We start from the raw sequence: 24,571 nt of genomic DNA on the forward strand, positions 1-24,571 counted from the left end.
CCAAAGTGAAGATGTTGACACATACATCAGTGTGCTTAGACATTTGCCTTCCAGGTGTGAATTTAGAGATTTTCAAGACAAGTTAAGGGACCAGTTTATTGGCCATTGCTCGGACAAGCATTTTCAGCAAAAGCTGTTGAACATGGGGAATCCAACGCTGGAAGATGTCATCAAAATAGCCAAGAGTATTGAGTATTGAGCTGGTGCAGATTTCTCTGAAGGAACTCACAGCTACTGCTGGTGCAAAAGACACTGAACATCTTCAAGTTAATGTTGTTGCAAAGACAGGGGTGGTTAAGAAAGGTGACCTGAAGAAATATGACAACCCTTTTTTTAGTTGTTCGAACATATGTTATAGATGTGGGTATACACCCCACTTCAAGGATGGTAAAAGTTGTATGTAGAAAATGTGGCAAACTAGGCCATTTGTGCGAAGGTTTGTCAATCGATGACCAATAATCAAACCAAAGTAAGCAGTGTAGTGGAAGAAGAGGATGGCAACAGGGAGGAGATTTTAGCAAAGGCATTTCAGGACATGATTGTTATGGTCACAGATGATTTGGGAGTTAGAGACCAGAACCAATGTATCGATCCCCTGGTGGATATTCAGGTAGGAGAAAAGTGATCACGTCTGAATTGTTCCACAACAAGTGGGGTGATTGTTGCCACGGATAGATCACCTGTCTCGTATGAGGGCAGGAAAATAGATGTAGAACGATATATAGAGGACAGTCTAGAGTTCAAGGGTCGTAAGATTTTTGGGAAAATTTATGTGGCATACAAAGGTTTGAACATTCTGGGTTGATACCACCAAGGGTTGTTTGGTATGGTGCTGAGGCCCGGAATGAAGGAACAAGTTATAGTTGTCTAAGACCCAAAAGAAATGGTACAGTTTGAGGATGATTTTCCCAGTGTTTTTGCCCAGGGTTCTGCGAAAAATTGCAGGTTTCAAACAGGATAAAAATAAAAGATAAGGTCATTCCCGTGAAACATAAGATCAGGGCTGTACCGTTTAGTTTGAGGGAGTATCTCAAAGCTGAGTTAAACAGGCTAAAAGAGAATGGTGTTATTGAGCCAATTGAGTCAAGTGTGTGGCTTTCACCACTGGTGGTTGCCTGAAAACAGAATGGGGACCTACATTTATGTGTGGACTTGAGAAGTCTCAATAAAGAAATTTGGGTGGATTCATATCCTCTACCCAAAATCAATGAACTACTTGAAGAACCTAGAGGCTCAGAGTGGTTTTCCAAGATTGATCTAGCATCTGCTTACCACCAGATGGTGTCAGATGAGGAGTCACGCTATTACACAGGCTTTAATTTCCCGTTTGGCATTTTCCAGTTTTGCAGGATGCCATTTGGATTGGCCTCTGCTGCGTCAGCTTTTCAACGTATTATGCACAAGTTGTTAGGTGATGTCCAAGGTGTTCTAATTTTCTAGGGTGAAGTATTGATTCATGCTAGGGGTTTGGAAGACTACAATGATAAAATTAGATCTGTTTTCAAGATTTTTCAGATGCATGGTGTCTGTGAGAAAAAAGAAAAAATTTGAATTTTTCAAGAGAGAGATTGAATTTCTGGGGCACTGTATGTCCACGAAAGGGGTAACACCGCGGCCCGGGTTGGTAAAGTCGGTTCTAGAATCTCCAAACCCCAAGGACAACGATGAAGTACGATTGTTTATTGGCATGTGCGAATATTACTCAAGGTTCATTCCTAATTATGCTAGTAAAGTGAAAGTGTTGTCCAATATGCTTAAGAACAAAGTCCCGTTTGTATGGGACAGTGAATGTCAAACTGCATTCGACAAATTAAAACAGGAATAAGTTGATCCTAGAACATTGAGTCCATATGACCCCAGCCAGTTGTGCATAATTACGGAGGATTCTAGTAGGTATGGATTGGGGGCAGTGTTGTCCCAGGGTGTGGGGGGAAATCAGAAGGTTATTAGTTATGCCTCAAGAGTTTTACGTGAACCTGAGCTCAACTACTCAGTAATTGAAAAAGAGTTACTGGAATGCTACTGGGCGCGTGAGAAATTTAGAAGCTATGACTGAGGCAGGAACTATGTGATTCAAATGGACCATAAGCCTTTGGTGTACATTTTAAATGGTGACAAAATCAACTACACAACCCGCCGCATTGCACGTCTCATCATCAAAATTGTTACAATATAATTTCCAGGTGAGTTACATTCCAGGAAAGGAAGATTTTACAGCTGACTTTTTTTCTTGGTTACCTACTAACGAGCAGAGTTCTATTGACTTGGAGGATGATATGGAATATTGTTTCATAGCACCTGTAGATGTAGATGAATCCAAGGTGTGCATCGTGTGGAGGATGGCTGAGAGCAGTGATGTGGTGTTGGGCATTGTTAAGCAGCACATAATCAATGGCTAGCCAAAGGAAAGGAATTTGAATTCTGAGGTCCAACCGTATGCTAAAGTGAGTGATGAATTGTCAATTGAAGATGGTATTGTATTGAGGAATGACAAGTGTGTACCCCTTTGTGCGGTTTGTTCAAGATTGGTGGACCATGCGCATGAGGAGCATGCAGGTGCCACAATGACAGAGCGGTATCAGGGATCATTATTGGTGCCCCTCTATGGACAAAGATGTGGCAAGAGCTCTGAGTGGATGTGTCGTATATAACAGTGCTGAAAAGGGGTTAAAGGTTGTGAAACCACCATTGCAACCCATACCTATACCGGACAGAGCTTGGGTTAAAGTGGGTATTGATATGGTGGGGCCATTCAACTTTCTCCTAAGTCAGATGCGGTATGCTTTTGACCTGATGGATTACTACAGTAAATTGCCAGAAATGTGTTTTTTTGCTAAGCCCACAGCTGGTAGTGCCATACAGTTCTTCAAGGAAATGTTTTGGAGGGAAGGGTTTACGAAGTTTATAATCTCTGATAATGGGGTCCAGTTTGTTAGTAATGAAATGGAAATGTTTCTGGTTGAGTCTGGTGTGAAACATTTGAAGAGTTCTTTGTACCATCCACAAACAAATGGTTTGGTAGAGAGAATGAATAGAGTGGTTGGTTGTGGAGTGTATTAAGTGGGCTAAAGCGAGCAAATATGATGTGGAAGAGGCTGTGAACTCTATGTTGTGGTTTTATCGTACCACCCCACATTCGGTAACGAAAATTTCTCCTTTTGAGCTTCTCAAAGGTAGATGTAGTATATCTAGACTTTTTCCGGCTTGGTTATCAAATGTCGTGGCCGGTAAACTTATGGATACAGTGGACAAGGGCATGTTGTTGGTAGAGGTTAAAAAAAAAATCAAGAAAAGGTGAAGGCTAGGTATGATCAGAAAAACTCTACAAAAGAACATTCAATTCATCCTGGAGATGTGGTACGCATCAAGTTGCAGACATTTGTGAAGAAGGGGGATGCCAGCTATGGAAGTCCAGTGACGGTGAGGAAATTGTGTTGTAATGCTGTTATGGTTGAGGGTGGTCAGTGGTGGCATGCAGGGAAGGTTGTGAAGGTCAAAGATGTTAGTGGCAGTGGTGTGAAAAGTGGCAATAGGTCGTTGTCTGATCGTGTGGACCAAGAACACAGGGTGTCAGACACCAATAAGTTGGAACCTCACACTCTGTGGAGATCTGACCGCGAAAAATGGGTACCATTCAAACTCAGGGAATGTCATTGGTAGTGAAACGGGTACTGCTCACTCTCATGGAATGTCATTGGTGGTATTAGCAGTGTTATTGTATTAGTGCATAGATTTATGTTTTTTTTCTGTACTGATTGTTTTTTTGGTGTATGTTGTTGGGTGTTCTCCATAGTGAGAATATTATATCTGTAAAAAAAAAAAAAAGGAGATAATATGTTGTGCTCTGTGGCTCGGTATCTATAATACCGTTGTTTACAGTCGTGGGCTGCCTGGTCGGTCCCCGAGCGTTGGATGAGAGAGCGGTTTGAGCGTGATGGGACGGAGGGCAGAGAGACGTGTCAGCAGGGGCTTTCTGTGACATATGCTTGGATTTTAATATACATGCAAACGAATGTATTAACGTGTTCAGTGTGTTTTCCCCGCCAAATACAACACAGTGACCTTTACTGGAAACAGCGGGGACATCCTTCACACTTTAGCAAAGAACAGAGAAAGCATTCAAGATATCTTTGGGCTCAATACCAGAGATTATGCAGTATTCACTCTCACTACCCTTTTGCAGAACATATTTTCACATAATTCTTCTGGGACCACTTGTTGTCCATTCCAGCACCTCCCCTGATCAGTAGAAACAAGATATTTGTTGGCAGGGGCCGGCAATGACAGGTTTTATTTAGAATGCTTTAAGAGTAAAACCAGAGGATTATGGTTACTCCTTCCAGATCATGAGACCCTATAATCGGTTACAAAATATAACAAAGGTGAAGAAATTAAAATATAATCCACTTTTGTTTCACACCCCTGGCTAACAAAAGTGAATCCACCAACAAGCTTGAAATAACTGAATTCAGGGATTGAACTAGAAAGTTTGCCGGTTCCCCTTGGGCGGTGTGCTCAAAATAAACACTTGAGGGTTTATCCCCCTAAGGGGATATCCTGAAAGATTTGGCAGACATTTTGACAAGAATGATTATTGAGATCGCTCATAACCACTGTTGACGTAGAAAAGTTAGACCCTGTACTAACTCTGGGTAACACATCTTAGATTCCTTAAGCATCAAACCCATAGAGGCAACTACATCAGAGTGGGAAGGTTGGCCATTTGAATTATAGATGCTTAAAACCAAAAGATTGGTTTTATCAGGAAACGTTAGGAAAACCGCTCCTAGTTTAGGGACGTTTTTGTCCCTAACCTTTCCATTAGACAGTTCAAAGTCAGTGATATTAAAAAAAAAAACCGGCCTGCGCAGAAGAAAATGGCAAAAAGTGAACAAAGCCTTCTAGAAGGGTGTGTTGCTAACCTACCATGTTTCTTGAAAGGCCAATATGTTATATTGCCTCACAAAATCTAGCCAGATCACTGACCTCCTGAAGCCCAGGAACATTCGATGACAAAAACTAAGCTGATTGACGGCATCAGTTCCTAAAAGAGTAGATTCAGTAACTTCCCTCTGCAAGATCAATCTGAGCTACAAGCCAGGATAAAGATCTTCGGTGTTCGAGGAATCTGTTTTTTGCAATAAATTCAAATGAGTTGATTGGTTTTCTTCATTTTACTAAAGGCCTGGAAAATTTGCAGCCATTACCTGACTGGCAGCATATTATGCTGATGTAAAGGCATGCCATGAGAAATCAGCTTTGAGTGCACATGTCCTGCACCACTGCAGGGCAGTTCAAGGCCACTAACAGACAAGGGGAAATGCATGCAACAGCCATCGGGTCAACCACATCTTGATAAAAGGTAGTAATCCTCTCTTGTCAAACCTCCTCATCTGTGTCATATCCTGAACTTCGGGCATTACAGTAACACTGCAGGCCTGCAGCGGAAGACAGTTAAGACTGCTTTTCTGTGACTTAAAGAAAGCCTCTAAAACAAGCATTGGCAACCCTAATAATTCTCACCTATGAAAAACTTTGTGAGTGTTTTTAGCCATGTCAGACAGCAGCGTGGCTGATAGTAAAAATAAACAAGCATTTGCAATGCAACGGGTCTCGCATTTCATTAAGTTAGAGCTATTAGCGTTGTAAACTCCTAACCAGACTTTTCCCGCCAAGTTAAATGGAAAAAAAAAAAAATGAGCGTGATTGCACTGCGAAATAAAGAGAAAAAGTAGTCCAGAAACCATGGAGCCTCGTATGCTTCCAGTAGTTGGTCGGTGCGCTCGAGGAGGGCTAAACACCGGAAAAGGCATGACATGTGCATTGCCTTACACTAATAAAAGCAAGCGGAATTTAAAAGGCAAGCCCACGAGCCAATGTAATGGACTGACGTGACGTGGGCGTGGTTAGTAGCCCAAAGAGAGATAACAAGGGACAGAGCGTTTTGCGCTCGCCCCTAAAAAAGCGGTATGACGCATCTGTCATAGTGCTTTTTTTTTTTTAAAACCGTCAGCCTCGCTGCTGCACCAGATGGCTAAAACAAAGACAAAGTCAATAGTTCTCTCGTAGACAAGACATGTCAATGCTTGTTTCATTGTTGGAATCTAAGCAGTTTTGCAGTGATTACAGCTCAACACAGCTCTTGTCGGAAGCTTAGCTAGTGATATAAAATGTGTGTTCTTCCGACCCCAGTGTTCACAATCATGTCCACTGTGAATGAATGCCTCTACTAGACTCATCTAGCTCAGTTTTAAATCACAATTACGACTATTTCACTGATACTTTGATGAAATGCTCAAACATGGTGGCAGGGTGTAGTATATTTTTGAAAACTGAACCCTGTTTTTTAATTATCGTGCCCACTGTTCACCTGCTAATATTTTCACTTGCAGCATGGATGCTGATGGGACAATGTCTGTGGACTGGAACGAATGGCGAAACCATTTTTTGTTCAACACAGCTACTGACCTGCAGGAAATAATTAGATACTGGAAACATTCTACTGTAAGTATGGTTGTAAATTGAAATGCCTTAATGATTTTACAGTTCACAGCCATTGAGGAGTCAAAAGAAACGGAGACCTAGTTCAGTAAAGTTGAAGTAAAAGATAGAGCTGCAATGAAAATGAAGAGTGAAAATCATCAAAATTGGATCAAGAGATTGTAATCATTAAATAATGTCCCACTAGAATTGTAAGGCGTAGCTGACAAAATGTTCTATAAACGTTAAAGAATAACTGCATTTTATCTTTTATCAGATGTATATACAAGTTTTTACACAGATGCAAATAATGTGAAAGGAAACTAGCAACAGAAATTCGTAAGGAAAAGTAATGGAAACAATAAACAAGGAGAAGTGTAAAAGCTAGAAGGATTGTATATCTCTGCAGTCTGTGGTTGTTTCCAATAGTAGTTGACCTGCTCAATCACATTTATTAAGGTCAGTATTTTAACCTTCATTAGGCTCCCAAAAAATCTGTATTGTTTGTCATCAGTGACAATAGATCCCAGTGTTCAGTGACCTTTGAGCAAGAGGTGTTTACTCAAGCAGTGCAGCGCTTTTGTAGTTAGGCTTTTTCATTCCAAGCTAAACCTAAAATGTTTTAAACGTTAGTAATTGTGTTAATGTATTGAGTCATTAGGAAAAAAGCAGACAATTCTCAGATCCATTGTGGCGTGTAGATCTTGCCTGGTTACCCTGGAAAACACAATCTGTTGTGGGTATACAGAGTAAGTTGTTAAAGTTTTTGAATTCTTGTCACAGTCGTACCTTCTATTTTCATTCAGTCCTTCTTGTCTGTTCATTTGATTGCTCTGAATGTGACTCATTCAAGGCAGAGTATTGTTACTTGCCTTCGAAGATGGTTAAAAAGAATATAAACCTAGGAGGAAATTATACAAGGAAGGGTAGCTCAACAAACTTCATGAAAGGAAGGCTAAAGGTATTATGTGAACTCACTACAAACATGCTTTGGAAGGGGTAAATAGTACATTTGTGGTACTACTAACAAGTAAAATATATGGGGCTTCTTAAAAAAGGTACATTCATTCATAAAAACACATTTGTGACCAAATCTACCTCTGTTACGTCTACCATAAATCATCAAAGGGATTCCTGGCAGACATAAGCCCATTTAAGAGTGTGGACATCTCTTCACCATTATTTGTAACCTAAGGGGCAGAAATGTGGGTGTTCCTGGGGGTCCCAAGGTATGTGTAGCCTTTGGAGTTTGTGAATGTTCACATACATGTAGGTTTCTGGACATTCACAAGCCTCTATTGTTCCCATTTCCACCTTGGAAGGATGGATTTAGACTCCACCCCAGATGCAAATACCCTTTCTGTCGTGATAAGGGACACCCCTATATTTAGGGAGGGTTTAAGGAAGAGGTATATTTGCAGGGGAAAGTATTTTCCCTGTAAGGAAAAGAGGTGCATTTGCACAGGTTTTCTATGCTTTTTATGATTTGGCCCCAGCATATTTTTAGAACTGAAAAGACTTGTGCAAAAGCTGAAAAAGGGCAACAAAGGTAAGAGTGTTAGTTGTATGTGGAAGTGTAGAATTTCAAGAGAGATTGTACTCACTGATCCTTAAGTATGTTGTGGTACCAACGTTTTATAAATTTGTTTTGTAGTTTGTTTGCATATTTCATGTACATATTGGAAAGGTAGATTGACCTGATGAAGCATTAGCAGTGAACTGTGAAACATGTCTGCACATTTAGTGAGTTAGATGATGTCTAGTAGGGTAAAATAAGAGCACTAACTGTAATGGATGAATCCTTTTGAAATGACATAGAGCATTCCTGTTAACTCATTTGAATGGGTCTGTCAACAAATAATCTACTTCAGTAAATTATTAACTCCTACTGGAGTGCCTCATTTATTTGATTACTATTGGAATCTTTCAAGATGCATATCACAAATTGTAAAGTATCTGTTCTGAACGATATTTTGACATGTTAATTTAAAATGTATTGCATGTTGAATCTAAAAGGAAAAGAGAACCTTGATCTTTAATACTAAATATCTCATCAAAGCACAACATAAACATGTCAAGTATAAATATTGAAATTACAAACATTTTTTATATTTGAGCAGGTGTTAGATATTGGGGATAGTTTAACAATTCCAGACGAGTTTACAGAAGAAGAAAAGAAGACTGGCATGTGGTGGAGACAGTTGTTAGCTGGTGCAATGGCTGGAGCAGTGTCGCGCACAGGAACAGCTCCTTTAGATCGCCTCAAAGTTATGATGCAGGTACGTAACCAGGGTCAGATTGGCTCAAGCTAAAATACGTAGCTTTGCATGTCTACTAAAATATGTTTCAGACAACAACTAATGATGTGATTGTAACAGCAAGAAAACTTGAAAATGGTACCTTGGGTAAGCCACATGTATATTCTTAAACACAAAATATAAAAGGAGTGTCAGTTTAGCTGATAAAGAACTTGTACTGAGTTAGCAAGTGGCTTGAATGGGAATCTGGGAAGAGAAAGCTTGCACTGGTAAGTGGCATGGAGAGTTAAAGCTACTGATGGCAAGGCATTACGTTTATTTCTATGATCAGTTCTAGTTTGGATTTGGGTTATTCATTTTAATAAGACAGTCAAGCAGATCTTTAATGTGGTGTTTGTCCAGATCATTGCTAGTGAACATAATCTTAGGACCCAGTCCAGATCACAATATAAAAAAGATTTGAGGAAATAAAGAACATGTTTTAATTTAAAAATTTCTAACCCAGCAGAAGACTCCCAAATTACAGAAAGATGTAAAACAGTTCTCCCATGAGTTTGCATACTCATACGCTGTAGGCAAACACTACATCCAGCAGCCCACCCAGAATCAAACACTGAACCTTAGAAGGAGATCAACACTGCAGCAGAACTGGTCACTGACTACTGATGAGTGGATTAGTGATGAGTCTGATCCTAGAGGTAAGGGACTATAGAAGGGTAACATATCCTTTTCCGATACTACATTTTTTGGGGCCAAACTTGTTTTGACCATTGTTAGAAATTGGGTCTCTAGTTGGCAGGGTATGCGCCCTGTCCATAATCCTAGTCTGTGTAAGTCAAATACACAACCTAAATTAACCTGTGTTCACCCTCTGGTAGCTTTGCGCAGATCAGGCAGACTTAACTTAAAATAGCAATTTGTAAAGCATCTGTGCAGAACACAACCAGTAATCACAATTTTAACACCACAAAAAGACTCCACACCAGGGTAGGAAAATAGAACTTATTTATCTGTATAAATAAAGACCAAAATGACAAAAATTCAATCAGTAGATCAGAAGATACAATTGTTGCAGGAATCGGTATCAAAGTAGTGCTAGATGTGTGTGCGAGTCTTTACGGTAATTACGTTTAGCTGTACAGTGTTCAGAGTACAGCTCGTGGCTTAGCATGCCCTTTCGCTCGAATACCTATATGGATGGTTGCCCCTTGCGGTGGCTGTCAGGCCTTGCTCACAGGGCACGCTGTGCAGGGAGGCTGTCACGCTGCGAGTATGTGGGTTGGGTAGGTGCTCCTGCTGTCCGGGTGTTGCGGGGCCTGCGGTGCTGGACGGTGAGTCAGGGCTGTGATACAGCACACGGACTAGGTTCTCCTTCTGTCTGGGTGTCAGTGGCTTCACACAAGGGAGGGGGCTGCGGCACGAGGAGACAGGTTGCACTACATAGCGTCATTCAGGGGCGTCCACTAGCACTTAGCTGAGTGGGAGGATTACAGCGAGTGGAGAGTGGGAACGCTGCTTCTAAGTTTATCAGTGAGAACGTGTCAGTCTGCACTGGGGAATGGGATGCTGTTGAAGACAGATGTAAGGTTCACAGTTTGTCAGAGTCGAGCAATGGAAATCTTGTTGCTTTGAGTCCTTAAGCTGCAGGGCAAAGATCAGCAGGCAGCAGAGCAGCAGAACACAGCAGAACAGCAGTTCCTGGGAACAGTCAAATCTGGCAGAGTGGCAAACCTGGCACATAGCAGTCCTTGCTCCAGCAGTGTTTCCTTGAGGCCAGCATTTTACTGATTTGAGTGGGTCAGAGAACCAGTACGTACAATAGAAAGTGCCTTTGATGTGGGGGATGACTTCAAAAGGTTTCTGTGAAGTGCACAGGTCCCCCTTTAAGCTATGCCCTGGCTCCAGATTATCAGTAGGGGTAATCAGCCCCTTTGTGAGGGCTTTGGCCACTACCTTTTGAAATGTAAGCGGGTGCCCTTCCCAACCTCTCCCCCCCACGCCCCAGGAACACCCATCAGTATGTAGATGAATACAGATGCAGTTGATTATCTTGTGTTGTGGGTGTCTGAAGGGAAGTGTAGCTGTCACCTAGCCTAAGCCAGGCGTATATTGGACATAGGCTGTAGGTACACAGGCCAGTGAGAGCAGAGAAATGCCCACTTTCTAAAAGTGGCATTTTCTAAATACTAATAATAAATTTACTTGTACGAGTAGAGAGGTTTTAGTATTACTTTTCCAATGGTACTAAACACGATGCAGCTACACCTTACAGATCAGGAATTACAGTTTCCCAATGCTAGCTTACAGGAGGGGCAGGTCTCACAGTAATGAAAAATGACTTTGGGATTGTTTTCATTACTAGAACATGAAAAAATAAAAAGTAAATGTTCTGCCTTTCACTTACACTGCAACCTACCCTGTGGGCTGCATAGGGCCTACTTTAGGGGTGACTTATGTAAGAAAAGGGGTGTTTAAGGCTTGGCAGGAGGTTTTAAATGACAAGGTGGGCTGGCAGTGAGACTGCACTCACTGGCTCTGCAGTGGCAGTCCTGAGTCATGTTTACTGGGATACGTAGGTGGGTGGCACAACCAGTGCTGCAATCCCATTAGTAGCATTTAATTTACAGGCCTTGGGCATATGATATACCACTTTACAAGGGACTTGCATGTAAATTAAATATGCCAATTGTGGATACACCAATGTTACCATGTTTTAGGGGAGAAGCACATGCACTTTAGCACTAATTAGCAGCGGTAAAGTGCTCCGAGTCCTAAGTTCAAACAGGAGGTAAAGGCAAGAAGTGTTGGGGAAGACCCCCCTAAGGGGGCCTGGTCTAACAACCATGCTGTTTTGCGAAAAAAATCCAGGGGTTTACCACAAAAACATCCTTTTTTTTTAAGCACCCCTCAACCTTTTTCGGGGGAGGGAGAGGAAAAAGAAGGGGGTGGTGGGAGTTCAGATTGTCCAGTGGACCGAAGACAGAGGTACACAGAGTAAGAACAAGGACAATCAGCCAGGACAAAGCAAGTTGACAACCTAGTGGTTAATTTAACCAAAATTAACCTTACAGACCCAGAGATACAAACACTAAATGGAGGTATCAGATTCGTCCCTACTTTTAAAATAGATTGTCATTGAGATGTGAATTATCAGAATATTTCAGGAAAATCAAACTGTAGTGTTTCCTCTTATTTGGAGGCTACAAGGGAAGAGGCTACTAAGACTGGTCTCAAGAACACATTCCAGTTCCAGCTTCCTGAGGAGGTGTGACCTTTGAATAGGTAGTAATGAAGAAGGTGGAATCCTTAGACCTGAGTATCCTCCTAATTTATCAAGAGTGGAACATACATCCTTGGATGAACTTTACAACAATGATTAAATAGTCCTAAAACCAGTGGACAAAGGGACGCATTCAGAGGTCTGCTGACTATAGGGATTGAATGACCCAAAGAATTAACTGATCGTGGAAAGTGATCCCAAATGAAACTTTGCACAACATTACAAAGACTTTGTTAGAGGACTCAGAACGGTAGGTAACAAAGAAGGAAGCTGATTTCTTAATAGCAAAGTAACCAAGAACAACTTACTTTTACACTTTGACCAAAATTTACAAACCCAGACGTCCCCCTGTCCCCCTCCTAGATGGCCCATCGTCTCAGATCAATTTTGGAACCTCTATGCTTGTTCGGTTATTGCTTTCTAAGGCCACTAGTCATCAGCATGCCCTCATTCGTTAAGGATAGCAACGATATGTTAAATCTGATGAAGAATGCAGGTTCAAAGCTCATGCTCAGCCTCAACATTGAGGCCTTATATACCAGCATTTCTTAGGAAGAAGGAGACCCTCCATGTTATTGACAACTTACTAAGGGAGAGTATTTCTTTTTATTGTTTTTTCCCTTTATTACCGTTTATTAGAATTGTATTTATTGGCATTTATGCAATGAACAGTAGCAGGGTAAGTAATAATAAAAGAGATAAAAAAGAAGATGGAAATGTGCGGCGTAGAGGGGAAGACAAGATACAGGTAGCAAATATCAATACATGTCATCCATTGGCATAGGCAATGTACCACCTGAAGAAGGGAGACATCCAAGTCAAGTCAACAACTAATTCACATAAGCCACAGAGCGCTCCCGTCCCAACTGCAGGTGCAAGGTAGGCAAACAATCGGGGGTGGATGGCATCCGCTTGGACTGGGGGCGAAGATGGTCGGTCCGGCATCTGTCCGACATCCCTCTGTGTCCAAAGCAGTCCCATGCTCTTTACGCAGCAGGCACAGCTCTAGGGGTTCCCAAATGCTTTTCGGGTGGGATTGCGCAGGCCTGAGCTCCCAGTAGTGAAATAGGTGTTACTAACAGTATGCTCAATCACACAGCCAGCAGGCCGTCTAGGGTGAGGGTCGCCTGCCCCAGTGAATGGCTGCCCGTCTCTTAGCTAGTAACAAAAGCATCGAGGTGAGCCATCTGACATACCCCAAAAACCCCAGTAGTACTGTCCTCGCCGGCGAGTGATCAGTGATCTGAGCTACGGCGTCATAAACTTTGACCCAATAACTGGCGACTCGTGGGCAGACCCAAGCAAGGTGTAGGAATATGGCTTGTGGGGTGGCACATCTCAGGCTGAGCGCCTCCATGATTAAGCCCATGCAGTGCAGTTATACTGGGGTCCAATAAAGCCTATTCAGAAATTTAAAGTGGAGGCATTCTTATGCTATAGTTGAGTGATAGGGCTGCAGTCTGGATGCAGCAATACAGCCACTGTGCTTCTGAAATGGGAGGATTGAGGTCAGAGTTACATGTTGATTTAGCTGTGGAGCCACAGACTGGCCCCCTATCCTGCATTGTAGTATATAGACGGATGACCAGTTTGCAGGAGGATGGGTCTGTCAGTAGGTGTTCTAGAGCCTGCAGTGTGGGGAGGTGGAGCTGGTAACATGTTGTGCAGTACCCTTCACATCGCACAAAGTTTGATGATAAAGGATGACATCAAGCAGTGGGGGCCTTTGATAGCCTCTAAGGCGGGCAAATATTGATCTGTTGGGTAAAGGTCACCAAATGTGTAGAGGCCCTGCTGGTGGGCTCACCACCTAATACGCTCTTCCTGCTGCAGTGGTAGTGATGGTTCCACGCAAGCAGCACAGAGGCAGCAAATATTCAGGAGTGTTGAGGGCTGTAATGCAGGCCATCCCATGTCCAGCGAACACTGGTCACTGTGTCAATCTCAGCGCTCAGGGGCCTATGGGGTTGATAGAGCACAGCCGTTAATGGGCAGGGAGCTACATGGTCGGCTTTCACTGCCATGTTAGGTTGGAACCAAGTGGGATAGAGCCAAAAGTGTAGGTATTGGCATTGTGCGCAGTATGGTTATAAATACATGTCTGGTGCGTTAAAGCCAGTCTCCCATGCAATCAGAGGCTGCTTTCCTGCCCGTGTCAAGGAGATCAGACTGGATAGTTATTGTTTCATGAACTGTATAGTGAGAGGGAGGGTTGAGGAAAAGATACAGAAATGTATGCAGGACAACCATTTTTGCAATGGCTATCCTCTCCGTCATGGAAAGGATCTGGTTTTTGGTACCAGACTGGGACACACTCCTCCACCATGGCAATGGCCCAACCATAATTTGCCTGTCAGAGCTCACCCAGGTCTCGGCTAAGTCAGGTGCCTAGGTAGTGGACAGGGCCGTCCGCCCATTACAGGGGGTAGTTCGAGACTAGGATCCACCTGGCAGTAAAGTTGTGTCCCCTGTGGGTATGGTGCTAGCACAGCCAGGCTGGTAATGAATGGCTCCATCATGATGGCAATACAACTGGGGATGGGAGGCACCCATGCCTGGTCCCGCGGGTAACTGGAAATGGAGCTTATATTGTGCCATTGAGGTGGAGACATGCTGTTTGAGGCCTTTACTGGAGGCGGATCAGTCACAGAAACCGAGGGCTGAACCAGAGATGTGGGAGAAGATGGAATAAGTACAGCCATTCCGGGCAGTTGAAGGCCTTGGTGATATTGAGTAGACTAGCAACCACGGCCAGCTGAGGGTCTATGGCATGCATGAGTGCAAACCTTTTGTGAAGGTTTTGCGCCGTGGAGCCTCCCGGCATGAATCCCGACCGGTGTGGGTGGATGATCTCTGGCAGTAGGGGGAGGAGGCGGTTGGCCAGGACTTTAGCTAAAATTTTGTAATCAACATTGATCATGGACAACGGGCAATATGAATCACAACAATTTGCTGGCTTATCAGGCTTTAGTATTGTGGCAATGACTGCCTTGCGGATTGCGGCGGGAGCATACTGCCCACTAGGGAGTCCTTTTACACAGAGAAGAGGCAGGGAAGGGGGTAAGGAACCGCATCATACTCCTTGTAAAAGGAAGAAGTGAGGCAGTGAAGTCCTGGTGTCTTCCTCTACTGTGAAAGGGAGGTCCAGGTATGAGCATTGAGCAGCGTCTGTCCATAGTAGTTGTATCCTGTCCAGGTAGGCAGCAAGAGCCTCTGCTTCATGTACGATCACAGCACTGTATAGCTGAGAGTAGAACAATTTCATGGTCTGCAGTAGGGCTTTGGGGTATGTGTGGCTAATCGGATTGTCATCAACCAGCTCCACCACATAGGTGAAGACCCAGGGTTTTCGGAACAGCTGCCAGTGTCTCCCCAGGGTGATCCCCTTTGCCATACCGCTGCGCAATCGCTTCACGATGAAGGTAACAGATTTCTCTCTGAGCCTCCTTATCATAGACTGGGAGTTTCTCTATGATGCGCTCAAGGGCCAGTCGATTGCGTGTTATGTAGAAGTCAAGCTTGAGGACTCAGATGTCCCCCTCTAGTGAAGGGAGTTGCACCCATATCGCTTAGAGAATACCTGATTGTTTTGCTATGCAGACACCGCAGATTAAAACTTAAAAAGCCTCCCTCAGTGTCGCCGGGGATTCTACCGAGCCCTTATTGTCGGTGAAGTAGTCCATGATTGTCGTCGGGCTTCATCTCGGAAGGCCAGGTCCTGGAGGGCGTTCGGGTCGAGGTAAAGGACCCTGGGGTGGCCAGCAGGGGGAGATTGTGGGGGAGGGTGGGTGTCAGCTTTAACAGAACCGAGGTTTGGTCAGAGAGAGTGCTAATCAGATGTGCCAAAGTCGTGACCCAGGTGAGAGCATCGCGGGTGAGCACCCAGTAGTCTATTCTGGACCACGTTCCTTTCACAGAGGAGTCCTCCATACAAGTAACATGCTCCAGACGTCATTGAGTCAGTTGTTGCGCAGGAGCATGTGGAGTTGTGCCACTGCATTGGGGTGGGGTTGCCTGGAGGTGCTAGAGCAATCTGTAGGGTGATCTAAGACAACGTAGAAATCGGCTCCCCAGATAATGGTGCAGTTGGGCACCATACCTCTGCAAAGAACTCTGAACTTTCAGTATTGGGCCATATATGGAAATTAGGGTAACTGGGTGCACATGCAGAGTGCCAGCTACTATTATAGAACGCCTCTCTTTATCTTGGTGTCTGCTGCATGCGCCAGGGTAACCCTTTTCAAAAGTATAGCAGTTCCCCAGGCTTAGCTGGCAAACAGGAACATTTATGCTTCAGCATTCCACCTCGTCTGGAGGCGGGGGATGGGGGTAGTTGTGGGGGTAAAGTGGAGTTCTTTTAGGAAGCATATTTTGATGCCTATTAAGGTAGGCGTGGGCCAGTTTGGCTTGTCCTGGTCAGGCAACATGTGGCGGTCAGCCCGTATCTTGAGAGGTAACGTGTGCGTGTAAGGGACTGTTACAGATCACCTGGATATCCATGGATGTAATAGAATGGTGGTAAGCCGCACCAGCTATGGGTCAGGGAAGGAAAAAACAGGGATTTGCAAACAACCCAACATTGCCACTCATCTTCAGTCTCACCCCCCAAAAAGGATGGGATACCCAGTCCCTCCCCCTCCCAAAAACAGTCCCATCAACTTGCAAGATACAAGGGGAAACATCCCATGAGGCCAGAAAGAGCCAGGCGAACTGCCCAGTTAGAGACAACTAGGTGGCCGAAAAACAGCATAAGAGCTCCACAGCGAAAGAGCTTCAAATTATGACATGAGATGGTAATAGCAACGGGGTTCATCACGATAGTTGGCACCGGGGGAACTTAAGGGCCTGTAGTCGGGAGCAGAGCATCAGCAGTGGAGCAGGGTTGGTGCGTATCGGTGCATGGGGCCTCTCAATTATTATCATTTAGATGTCCATCTTCCTGGGAGGCAGGTCTGGCTCGTGGGCTAGCCTTAGAATTGGTTAGGTGACAGGAGAACTTCAGCACTGCCTTAGGATTAGTAAAATGATGAGGTCTACCTGAATTTGTAGTTTGTCCAGGTATAGTAGTGCGTAATGTATGTCAGCTTTCTGGAGTCAGCGTTTTGCAGGGCAAAACTCACTTCGGGCCGCTTGCACCGCGAGCGTGAAGTCTGGGTAAAAAGGAGAGATCATTGCTCTGAAATTGAACAGAGCAGGGCTCTTTTGTGAGCCTCAGTACTGTGTCATGGTCTCTATAGTTAAGCAGTCTTGCAATGATTGGTCTTGCTGGTGTACCCGGAGTAGGGCGGGGACCAAGTGAGCATTGGGCTCTCTCCATGATGAAGGCCACTACGGTGACAGCAGCATTTGTTCCATGTAGTCCTCCATCTTGTCGATGCAGTGGATTCTGGTACACCAAGGACGCAGAAATTATTGTGCCTGGAGCGCGCTTGGAGGTCTTCGTTCTTCTGTTTCATAACTTTGAGAATCTTATCCATGCAGAGGAGGTGCTCCCTAGGTGGTGTTTGTGTGTCCTTCATAGCAGAGGTACGGGCCTCCAGGTGATAGAGGCGGTTGTTGTACTTGTCAACTCTCTCCTTGATGCTGTCAATGTGACTTGTTAATTGGTCAATTTTGACATCGACCGAGCGGAAACTGTTTTTTTATATCCACCAACATATCTAGACATCAATGATATCTAGATCTTGCACATTTGCGGTGGGACATTGTCCTTGTTGTGGTCTGTGTGCCGATTTCCCTCGAACTCTAGCTTGGATTGATGAGCCCTCCATCCTTCCTCATTGCACACCGTCTGAGGAAAAGTTTGTACATTTGGGGTCACTGTCCACAGAGCTCACAGTCCCGGGGGCCACGGAGGTGCAGGTAGGGGAACTGCTCGGGTCCGTCACTAGTGGACCAACTAATGTAGGAATGGGGGGCGGCCAGCCCTTCCACAGCTCCTTCGTAAGCAGCCTCCATGCCAGGCAAATGTCAGTGGATGGGCAAGGGGTGCCGTAGTCTCTGTGTCTTCTCTGGCCTCTGCCTCAACCCAAAGTCCAGTCGGAGCAGGTTGGGGGGTACAAGCAGGCCACATCAGCTGGAAGATGGGAGGGAAGAGGGATTCCTGTGCCTGTAGGCAATTAACCCAGCAGGGAAGGGCGATAACTCCCCAAAGGGGGCCATCTCCTCGCACCCACCAGGTCACTGCGCTGTCAGAGGGCCTCGAAGATGGTGTCCGCTGTAGGGTTTTCACTGCACTAGCCCCCATCTCCCGGGTGCGCATTTTGCCCCCTCTCACCTCACACTTGCAGTGCTCAATGTTGGATGGCCAAGCGAGCCCAACGATCCGATGGCAGTTGCAGGTCCCAAGCCTGCGCATCCTCCATCTGGCGCCAGTCCAGGACTTTGGAGATGTGGAAGTCACAGGTGTGCTGTGGTTGGTCACTTCAATCATTTTTACAACTTTAAAAATGTTGGGGTTTGTTGGCAAATTATTGGATATTTGTTATAACCTTCTGCTAACTAATAACATTGATTTAAAGGCTAGAGCATCTTTTGGCAGGTACTATAGTGCTGCAAATGTCTAAACATAATGTTTGAATTTCATGGTGGTTATTTTGGCAGATCTGTTTCCCTTGCAAATAATTTTGTACAATTCCGCTCACAAATTTCATCAATAAAACATTTCACAAATGTAATTAAATAGACAGCATTTTGGTTTGATCATCAAAGCAAAAATGACCAATGACAAAACTAAGGAACTCAACAACAAGGCTGTTGGGTACAATGTCAACTTCAATACCAGTATAGATGGGTGAAATTAGATATGAAGCCGTGGGTTTCACCATTGTCCTGAAATGAGCCACGCCAAGAGACAAAGGTTGAGATTCAACTTTTGCTGTGAGATGTTGCTTGTGGAGGGCAGGGATACAAGCATCTGAATAACATCTACTTTAAGAAGCTTTTGAAAATAAATGAATGCATACTGTGAAGATGGCTGTTGTCCTGAAAAGTATCTGTTTGTGCTCTTCTGGCTTTTGTTTAGGTTCATGGTGCTAAATCAGACCTCACTTTAGCTAACGGCTTTAAGAAGATGGTCAAGGAAGGAGGGATCCGATCACTTTGGAGAGGAAATGGTGTCAATGTTCTTAAAATTGCACCAGAAACTGCCATGAAATTTTGGGCTTACGAACAGGTAACATCTTCCCACAGGTATTAACTGTATTTGACACTTTTTAAATAAAACATAACATAATTGTTTGTCTGAACTTCATTTTCTTCCTCAATTATTCTTTTGCAAATTGTTTGTAAGCAGCTCTCAGTCAATAGTTCTACATAAATAACTTCTCTAAACATTATGTATACATGCCATAATCTTTATGAACTCATGCTATGTTAAACATGGGCTAAGGATGTTGAAATGGAACAAATCTGTAATCTTACCTGATTGCGTAAATTTTTGCAAACACACATTTTTAAAATCAATTTATTCCCTACCTTCTCACAACAGATGCCTCTGATAACATAATTGCATATATCAAATTGCACACTTTCATGATCAAGAATATATTGTGTGTCCTGCATTAGCTTGTGTCTTCAGAGCCAGATTCATTAAGGTATTGGGTGGCTAGACGCATTTATGTCTTTTCAAGGAGAAGCAATATTAACTCTGTACTCATGTGTGTCAAATCTCATCATTTTTTTATTTTATTTGGCCAATCTACCCCAGACATAAAGTATGGTTTTGTAAAGCCATCTCCTAACAAATTTACCCAAGACCTTATGATTCTGTTACCAGTCATTGTAGTGCCACTGTCCAGCCTTTCTTTTCCTACTATAGACACTGCACTGAGCTAGTGTGTTAGAAGTGCAGCTGTCCTGAGCCTTGAATGGTGACTGGTTTTGGCTGCCCGATGAAGCCGTTTTCATTGTAGTGTTTAATACTCCTAAATTCACCCATGCCACACCCTTAGTATGGTTGGAGCACATGGTATAGTACACAAAACACCTAACATGGCTGAAATAGTTCATATCTGTATGCATACTAATGGCCTAGTTTATCACCTTACCCATCAAATGGTCAAATAGATATTTCTGTCGACTTTGTTATTTTTGTGACCTGTGCAGATATCTGCATTTTCTTCTCACACCATGGTTTACACAACAAACCTTATAGATGTTGGCCCATTTTTCAGGGTGTTTTTTGTTCTAAATGTAGTAACATCTGAACAGGTTAGACATTTCCTAGGTGTTTTACCTTTAGTTGCAAGGACCCACAAATAAATGTACTTTCTGTAATAGGCTGCATTGCTTCTTACACAGCAACTAATAAGATGGGTCAGTTAACTCTGCAGTCTTTGTAATCAGCTACTGACTAGTAAGTTGCTATGGAGCATTCAGTATTTACCAATACCAAGCAGGCCATACGTTATGATTGAAATGCATTTAGAGCATGAGGTAAGAATGACAGACGCTTTGTCTAATCTGCCCATGTCACGGTAAGGGTTAGTGAAGCTCCTAATGAACAGTCTTTTAGTTGCAGATGTTGAGTTGCAGCAATCAAGTGTCGCAGAACCACTTAGAGCTTCTTGCAGATTAATATTATTGGCTTTCTTTCTATTGCTCATTGAGTTACATAGTTTGGTGTAGATGGACATGGTAGCATGGCAGGACACCGCTAAGAGATTTTAGTACCTGCGTTGTGAAGTCTTAGTTTTCGAAGTTAGCAGAAACATTTGTGAATGCACACACTTCCACAGCACAAACAAGACTACGAATCTCAGGGAACTTTAATTCTTTGTTAGCACGAGGAACCCTTGCGAGAACTAGTATTGGGTATTGCACTATAACAGATATTACCATTAAAATATGTTGCACTGAGGCTTCATTATTGCTGATTTCCAAGTATACCCGAAGCCGACATGAGATCGTCTTCCAGATTTGAGAAGTGTTCTCGTGCCTTATGACACTTTTTATAGCTGGCCAGGTTCCAGATTCTTCAAGAGCGTTATGTACAGGCTGATTGATAAAACGCTGAACCTGGGTATTTTACATGCTTGTCATGTTCCATATTTCCTGTTACTGAACAAGACGACTGAAGGAGATTGTGCACAGATGGCCACTCTCTCAACAAGGTAATGAGGAATTAGAGTAACCTCATTCAAGATGGAAGACTACCTTCATCATCCATTGGTCTTCTCACTGCTCTTGGTCTTTCTAGATGCACCTGGCAGGTGACTCGGACTCCCTGACCTCTCGCCACGTTTACCTTTTCAACTGTACACCATGGTCACAGTTTTGCCCTTTGACATGATGAGAATGTAATTCTGACATTCTAGTGCTTTATCAACAAAGGGCTGCGTAGAAGTGAATGATTATTTGGCTAATGTCTGTAATGTAGTGTTTTTTTTTTTTTTTGTGTGCAGCCATTTTTATTTAAACCTGGCAGAATGTCTCTGATCAGGTGTTCCCTGTATGTACGTTCTAGAGCGACGTTACTCAAAGTACGGCCCGTGGGCCGCCCGCGGCCCCACGGACCTTCCTTGGCGGCCCGTGGACACGTACAGGAAATGCCATATAATAATGGCTGCAGTGGGTAAACATAGAAGAGGGCCGCGGGAGCATGCGCAATCGTGGCTTCTTTGCGCATGCTCCCGCGGCCCTCCTCTATGTTTACCTATGGCGGCCATTATTTATGGCGTTTCCGTGACGATCCTGGAAGCCAAAGCCCCATAAAAGTTAGCTCTTGCAGCTAACTTTTACGGGGCTTTTTTGTCTGCTTCCTGTCACCGGCTCCACGTCTGCTGCCCGCCTGCCTGCCTGCCTGCCGTTCTACATTTGTGGCATCTTTACAGTGCTTTATTGAGGCAGTAAGGCTCTTTGGTTATTTATTTATTTGTTTTTAATGTAGTGTGTGTGTTACTGGGGTAGGGGTGAGAGCAGATTGCGCTGTGTGTGTGCGCAGTGTGTGTGTGTTACTGGGGTAGGGGTGAAAGCAGATGGCGCTGTGTGTGTTACTGGGGTAGGGGTGAGAGCAGATGGCGCAGTGTGTGTGCGCTGTGTGTGGGTGTTACTGGGGTAGGGGTGAGAGCAGATGCGCTGTGTGTGTTACTGGGGTAGGGGTGAGAGCAAATGGCACTGTGTGTGTGTTACTGGGGTAGGGGTGAGAGCAGATTGCGCTGTGTGTTTTACTGGGGTAGGGGTGAGAGCAGATGGCGCTGTGTGCAGATGGCGCTGTGTGTGTGTTACTGGGGTAGGGGTGAGAGCAGATGCCGCTGTGTGTGTGTGCGCTGTGTGTTTGTTACTGGGGTAGGGGTGAGAGCAGATTGCGCTGTGTGTGTTACTGGGGTAGGGGTGAGAGCAGATTGCGCTGTGTGTGTTTCTGGGGTAGGGGTGAGAGCAGATGGCGCTGTGTGTGTGCGCTGTGTGTGTGTTTCTGGGGTAGGGGTGAGAGCAGATTGCGCTGTGTGTGTTACTGGGGTAGGGGTGAGAGCAGATGGCGCTGTGTGTGTATGGCACTGTGTGTGTTTAGCAATGTTTTGAAAAAGGGGGCGGGGTGGTAGTGCCACCTATAAGCCCCGCCACCCCCTCACCCCCGCTGTCACTTCAGTGCGGCCCTCGGCTGCAAACCATACTGCAATTTTGGCCCCTGAGAAAAAGTTTGTGAGTACCCATGTTATAGAGAATTCTAGAGCTGCCACTGAGAAAGTCTCATCTGCTTCTCACCTTGTTTAAATGTCTGTATAATTAACTTCTCATTAAGTTCTTCCTAGATATGGACAGTGAAATAAAAAGGGATCAGCATTATATGCATTGTTTACAATACAAAATACGGCACCCATAGCTCTGCAACTAAGAAATAATTTGAACCTAGATTAGCAATAGTAAGATATAAATGGTTATTTAGGGTTTGATGGATGTCCCTGTCTGCCAAACTCTAAATACCAGTTCAGCCCAAATTCATAGTCTTAAATTTGTGGGACAGATAAGAAAGGTGTCGAGTTTTCAATTAACCGCAACCATCTTATAAGATATGTTAGTGTTCTGGTTTAGAGGCTTTTACAAGAATTCAGGCCTCGTAAGGTGACGGGCAGTGTATTGGTGGCTGCTTGAGAGAAACGCACATGTGAGTTGTTTTCACTGCACACTAAAACGTGGTATTTGTCATTCCACATACCCTCGAATAAAGCTGCATGGAGAGATGGGCCTTTTGTTCGGTCATAGAATGTGGTCGGATTGATCCCCAAGTCATTGTCTTGTATTTACAGTTGTTGGTAAGTTTTGGTTGTGACCTAGGTGTGCTGTACAATATCATTTGTATTGAATATCCCTAGGGCTATTAGTGGTGGTCTGTGAAAAATCCATAGATTTCTAAGGTAGAACTGTAATTTGTGGTTATGTAAACTTAACACCGAATGGCTTATTGGCTTTTTTCATTTTCAGTATAAGAAATTGTTTGCCTCAAAAGATGGAACAGTAGGAGCGGCTGAAAGATTTGTAGCTGGATCTTTGGCTGGAGCTACGGCACAGACTTCAATTTACCCAATGGAGGTGAGTAGCGTTTCTAAAGTTTTGCAATACATTCCATTTCTACTATGACTGTTCATGGCTATCACCTTAACGATTCTTACGCTTACAACGTTATACTGAGATGTACCATAAAAATGGTTTACAAACAGCTTAAAATGTAACATTTTCATATCAAGACTGAAGTAAAAGTTATCTTTACAAAACTTTCCACTCACAAATGTAAACCTTAAATTTCTGTTGGTTTATGGAGCAAAAATCCTTTGCTATTTAGTTGTGAGTATCTGTTCCAACACAGATGTTTCTTATTACCCATAACCTGCAATAACTTTTTTTTTTTTTTTTAGTAAAGACCTAAAACGTAATTCTAACACGTACTGTCAGGTCAAAGTTAATACAGTTAGTGCAGCAATCAGGCATTGGTAAAGCACTGTATTAAAAAGTATTAATAAATTGAACGGGTACAAAGTCAACGTGTTTAAAACAACACTCATTACTTACAGTGTACAACAAGCATTTTCAATGCAACAGGTCTCGCATTTGTTTGAGTTAGAGCTATTAGTGTTGTAAAGCAAAAAAACACAAAGCGTGATCGCGCTATGTAAAATGTAGCGCGATCGCGCTGCGTGGAAAATAATTAGATAAAGAAGTCCGGACTCCAGGCTGAAAACATCGAGCATAGTATGTTTTTGGTACTTTACCGGTGCTGTGTAGGTGGGCTAAACACCGGAAAAGACATGACGTATGTGTGCCTTTCACAAATGAAAGCAAGCGGATTTTAAAAGGCAAGCCCACGAACCAATGTAAGTGACTGATGTGGCCTGGGCGTGGTTTCAAGCCCAAAGAAAGATAATAGAATGGGCGGAGCACTTTGTGCTCGCCCATAAAAAGGAAATGTTTAAAACTAAGCCCATATTAAAAGTTTAGGAAATTTTCTTCCAAATCTGACTGTGCATCTGGTGGTCACATTTAAAAAAAGTAGGTATAGGGCTGATGGGAGACTATCTACGTGCTTGTGTAACTTATTTGGGGATTACACTAATAGAGT

At 43.6% G+C, this 24,571-nt stretch overlaps 1 protein-coding gene across 1 annotated transcript in view; it reads left to right on the plus strand.

Annotated features, from left to right (window-relative positions):
- SLC25A24 (solute carrier family 25 member 24) overlaps positions 1-24,571 on the plus strand; it is a 253,836-nt gene that overhangs the window by 131,884 nt on the left and 97,381 nt on the right. Inside the window, exons 4-7 of the mRNA XM_069232406.1 lie at positions 6,393-6,504; positions 8,601-8,759; positions 19,043-19,192; positions 23,440-23,547. Of these exons, the coding sequence (XP_069088507.1) occupies positions 6,393-6,504; positions 8,601-8,759; positions 19,043-19,192; positions 23,440-23,547 (529 nt within the window). The remainder of the gene's footprint in view (positions 1-6,392; positions 6,505-8,600; positions 8,760-19,042; positions 19,193-23,439; positions 23,548-24,571) is intronic.

This window comes from Pleurodeles waltl, chromosome 4_2 (assembly GCF_031143425.1).
Source record: "Pleurodeles waltl isolate 20211129_DDA chromosome 4_2, aPleWal1.hap1.20221129, whole genome shotgun sequence".
In the NCBI taxonomy this organism is placed as follows: Eukaryota; Metazoa; Chordata; class Amphibia; order Caudata; family Salamandridae; genus Pleurodeles; species Pleurodeles waltl.